Source organism: Phaseolus vulgaris, chromosome 3 (assembly GCF_051622355.1).
Source record: "Phaseolus vulgaris cultivar YP4 chromosome 3, ASM5162235v1, whole genome shotgun sequence".
Taxonomy (NCBI): domain Eukaryota; kingdom Viridiplantae; phylum Streptophyta; class Magnoliopsida; order Fabales; family Fabaceae; genus Phaseolus; species Phaseolus vulgaris.
In genome coordinates this window covers 39,958,963-39,964,027 of record NC_143500.1, presented here as the reverse complement: position 1 = coordinate 39,964,027, position 5,065 = coordinate 39,958,963, and the positions used below count along the sequence as shown (strand labels likewise).

Sequence of the window (5,065 nt, the reverse complement as noted above, 5' to 3'; positions counted from 1 at the left end):
AAAAGGATTGTAGAAGCTTTATTAACGACACATTACACAGATTTAACTCGGTAGTTATCATCTTTACTTTTCAATGCACTTCTAATGCTAATTCATGTCTCTATAGGGTGTATTTGATTTTTTGTTTAGAAGCTTGAAAATTATCATTTCAAGGAACACTTACCAATTGAATTGAACTTGATTTGGAATATACGTGTGAACTTGATGATACAATACTCAGATTAGTTTCTATGTGCATCGAAAAGTGTTTAAATTTTTGGTTCCTTCCATTGAACATAAATTCTCCGTGACAACAGAACTCCCATTTCGACATACACTAGAAAGAGAAAAACATAATAAATTCTTATTTCCTTCCTTGAATTCTCCATGAGAATAAAAATCCCATTCAACATGCATTAAAAACTGAAAAATACTATATATCGTGAATGCTCACAGTAGTTACCGTTTTAAGTGGAGTGAATGTAAATTAAAACTCATGCTAAATCATCCCAGTGTATTAAGGCAAAACATAAATTTTTAACATTATTCACAGATAAAATATATTTTAAAACAAATAATTTCAATATATAAATATATCATTATATTTATATAAAATAGTATTAATGAAATAAAAAATATTATTAATTACATAATTATAAAAAAAGGTTAAACACGTAAAATATGTGATGCCATACCGAATGAAACCATCGGAAAAATAACTAAAGGCCATCCCTAAAACTGTAGAACATGTTATCTAAATTCTAAAGGTGAAGAAATATGTCAAAAGTAATTAACTTTATATCAAAACAGGTTACGAGTTTTGAACAACCCCACCTACCTCTCTGCCATCCAAATTCACTTCACCAGTACAAGATTCCATTATTCACACAGAAAAAGGAAACCATGTCGACAACATAGTGAAAATTGCATTTTTATTATTGACGATAAGCAAAGTGGTCTGCTTAGTACAATTCAAAAGCCAGAGAAGCCTACAAACACAAGGACTTGATTTAAAAGGGAAGAAAAAAAAAACGATAAAATAAAACAACCCAAAAGATGGGGTTGTTGTGGCAGACCAAATGGAGTCCCTGCCACCACCAAAGCCCTTGAATATGACGCACCTAGCCTTATAATCGCACAACATCACCACACTGACAAGACCAAAGGAAACCAGGTTAAACCTCTCTTCCACATTTAACGCATGGTTAAGAAGCTTCATTGGTATAAACTAAAATGACAGACTACTTCAAAGGACACGAAGTAAAGCTCAAGTCTAAGCAGCATCATAGCAAATGTGAGACAGAAGCTAAAACATGTTTTTTATTGTCAACATCCAGCGGTACAAAATAAGACCTAGCATAAGCATGAACTATCTAGCAGTGGATACCATCAACCAAGACTTAGTAACTGTAATCTCAGGGGACCCTAGCCATGAAAGAAGTAGCCTCTAGTAAATCCAAGGCCAAAAGGAACAAGCATTTCATGCTTGTGAAAAAATGGGTCATGAAGGAACAGGCCAAAGTTCCCCGGAAAACAACTAAGTCAACAAACTGCCACCAATCCACCTTGATAGACATATAAGCCAAAATCTGTGCTCAGTGCTGAATGTGACCTGTACAGTTCTATCTCCTTCCCTGATTAAACAAGAATGTCACATCTCCACAACTTCTCCACTAGCAACTCCATTGTGCTGCTGCTAATTGAATTGCAGTTTTGAATATTTAATCCTATCAAGGTCTGGCCCAATATGGTCAGGAAAGGGACACACTTGTTTGATACATCAGAGCAACCAGACAAGGAGAGCACTTGCAAGCTAAGCAGACTGGCCCTAGAGAGAACGGCAATACCGGCATCAGTGATTGCGCACTTTGACACGTCTAGATCATTAAGCACTAGGCAGTTGTTTGCAATTGTAACCAAGCTTGCATCAGTAATTTTCATGCATCCATCCAAATTTAGTACTTCTAGTGTTCCACCATGTAGCCTGGCCAAGGCTGAAACTATGTTATCTGTCAAGTTCCAGCAACCAGCAAAGTTTACATTGACAAGTCCAGCCTCACAATTCTCCAAAAGGGGGAGAAGGCCAGCATCAGTAATGCCATAGAGTCCAGTAAGATTAAGATGCCGAAGTTGGGGGCACAATTTTCCAATCATGGCCAGGCTAGAACTACCAAATCCAGGGCACTTTTGAATGGCTAAAGATCGAAGGGACTGGCAAGGAGAAAGCATAGATACTTCCATATCGATATCCTTAACTCCAGTGCACTTCACAAGGGTGAGAGATCTCAACTTCGTTTTGATGTTTGAAAGAGCAACAATGATCCCAGACTGCGTAAACCTGTTGCACTCCTCCAACTGCAAGCTCTCAAGGGATACTGCAGCTTTGGCAAATGCTACCAATCCACTGTCAGTAACAAAGCAACACCTGCGAAGGTACATCTGCTTCAGGTTGATGCAACCCTTACCTATGGCTTCTATACTTTTATCAGTTACCCCCCTGCAGGAAGTAACAGTAAGTGACACCAGTTTCTGCAGACCTTGAGCAGCACCCATGACCCAGAACCCCCTTTCAGTGACATTTTTTAGACCAGAGAGGACCAGATTTGTTATTGCCCTTCCATAATGACAGATAACAGCCAGAGAGAAATCGGTAATATTCAAGTTCTGAAGCTTAACCCTTGACAAGTTGGAAGCCAAGGACAACAGATTAGATACTCCATGATCCCCTACAAGAGGGCAATCCTTGATAGAGATTGACTGCAGCTTGGGGCATAACCTTGCAAGAGCTTGCAGGCCCTCATTTCCAATATTTGGGCATGATTCCATATTTAAGGTGGTCATGTTGGGGCAGCCTTCGGCTATTGCAATCAAACCCTTGTTGGTGATGGAGGAACAATGACTCAAGTCAAGCTTCTCCAAAATATGACATCCTTTTGCTATATGAGACAGACCCTCATCCCCAATGGAAGATACATTCCACAAAGAAAGTGATCTAAGAGAAGGGCAACCATGAGCAACTGCGGAAAGGCCAAGGTTTGTGACACCACGCACAGAATTGCTTCCTCTGATAGATAGCTTCCCTAGTCCCCCACGGGAACTAGTCCCAACTGCAATTGCAGCAAGCCTCACGTCAGTGGCTTTCTTCCCATCCAGACACCTTGTGAGGTAACCATCACATTCAATATCTTGATTCTCGTCTGGGGAAACCGTTTCAGCAGCAGAAGTAGTCCTCTCAATCTCGTCTTTGCAAATAGAGCTCATAAGCATAAGCCACCGTTTAGATACACAGGCACATAAGCTCCTCTCTTTGCCACTGGGGAGCCGTCTGAATATCTCAAAGAGGCATTCATCCGGAAGAACCTCAATACCAGGCTCTTGATAATGTTGCTCACCCTCAATAGCTTCGAGGATAGAGCGAGATCGCTTGTTAGGAGGGTAGTACAAATCCAAATTGGAGCCAATAGTAGAGTACAAGCGACCCAGCTCCATTGGACTTGGGCAGAAAGAACCCCCTGGGTACAGTTCATCATCACCTGATAAACCCATCCACAAAATCAAAGATCAGCCCAACAAAACAACAGTCTTATACATTAAACGTAATAGGATGTACCACAACCAAAAGACAGCATTCACCTAAAATCATACAAGAAAGATTGAATCTTTCAACAAAATAACTTCCTCATGTATGCTTATTCCACCAAAGAGAAAGAAAAGGGAAAATATTTTCTTTAGAGAAAAAAAGTGGTTTCGGGAAACACCTACTGATCAGTAGTAGATCAAAGCAAGCTCTAAGAAAACAGTTTCTAAGCATCCCTCACAACAACACCCATGAAAATAAAAAGAAAAACACTTTTTTTCTTATCTTGGTATTTCCTAACCATCCAAATCACAAACCTCAAAACCCATACATAAATTGAATCAGCACATGCAGAACAAAAGAGCAATCAAATACTGAAATTCAAAAACAGATATCAGTAACACAAAAAATCAGAAGGAAAAACCTACCGCTGTAATTGACAAGGGCAGGCATGAGCACAGAGGATAAGTCCACACACAAGAAAATCTGCGAGGCAGCAGGTGAAAGCCCTTAGGATCTGAGAGAGGAAGAAGAAGAAGAAGAATGAAAAAGCAGACTATAGAGAAAAGGGTATAGAGCATTTGAGAGTGAAAACCCCACGGAGCAGGGCAAAAAATAGATGAGGAAGAAGGAGCTTGAAATGGATGAAGTTGGGGTCTGGGGGAATGTATAATGTATATATATGTGTGTGTCGTGAAGAAATAAAGTCTTATATTGGAAAAGGAAGAAAAAGATATAGGTGTCGTCCACAGGCAACACCACGCCACAGGTGCTTTGCTACTGCACATTCAGTATGTGCAATGAATCCTTCCCCAAAACCGGCTATTCCCCACATTCAACACATCTCTCTCTCTCCTGGTCCAACCAAACCAACCACCTCAGCATTTTGAAATACATTCTAGTAATCCTAATACCATCTCCTAGAAACCAATACCACCTACACTTTCTCTCTCTTCTTTTTCCAATTTTATTTTATTAATCAAACTATGTTACCATTACTCCAACTTGTGTAGTATTCGAAACCAGTTGATGCGTGAACTTCGAGGAAGATACTATGAACGGTACATACACTAATATGACTCTGTCTTTCGCTTCTTAGGTTGCCCCTACAACTACAAATAAATACCTTTTATGTCTGTAGACCACCAAATAATACTTTCTTTAAAATAATATTTCCTCCTTGACACAATACTTAGCTTCACACAGGGACAATGTTATGTGTGACAAAAATTAAATAAAGCTTGTCCATGTGTTTCTTTTTTCCTTTAGTCATGGTTACTTTCAAAATGTATAAATTAATTAATATACTAATAAACAAGATCTATAATCTGTTAACAAAATATGCCTATTTGCTATTTTGAAATTAACAAAATTTATAGAATCAACTAAGAAGATTTATTTAGAAAAAAAAATGTCGATTTGGTAATTATACGCGTGCAGATGTCAGCTTTATATTTATTAAAACACAGACTAAGAAAAGTATTGTTAAAACTATTTTTACCTTCAAAA

General features: G+C 38.6%; 1 protein-coding gene across 1 annotated transcript; it reads right to left on the bottom strand.

The window, feature by feature from the left end:
* Positions 1 to 894: 894 nt before the first annotated feature.
* LOC137807537 (EIN3-binding F-box protein 1) lies at positions 895 to 4,664 on the bottom strand. Its single transcript, XM_068608224.2, has 2 exons — positions 3,985 to 4,664; positions 895 to 3,512 (listed from the first exon to the last, which is right to left on the bottom strand). The coding sequence occupies exons 1-2, from the start codon at positions 4,007 to 4,009 to the stop codon at positions 1,618 to 1,620; spliced, it is 1,920 nt and encodes a 639-aa protein (XP_068464325.2). The 5' UTR covers positions 4,010 to 4,664; the 3' UTR covers positions 895 to 1,617.
* Between the last annotated feature and the right edge of the window lie 401 nt (positions 4,665 to 5,065).

Excerpts from the sequence above, each read along its gene's own strand:
- LOC137807537 (XM_068608224.2), bottom strand. The coding sequence starts at position 4,009 with ATGCCTGCCCTTGTCAATTACAGCG. Across the intron at positions 3,513-3,984 it reads TGCCCTTGTCAATTACAGCG|GTGATGATGAACTGTACCCA; the intron begins GTAGGTTTTTCC and ends TGGGTTTATCAG.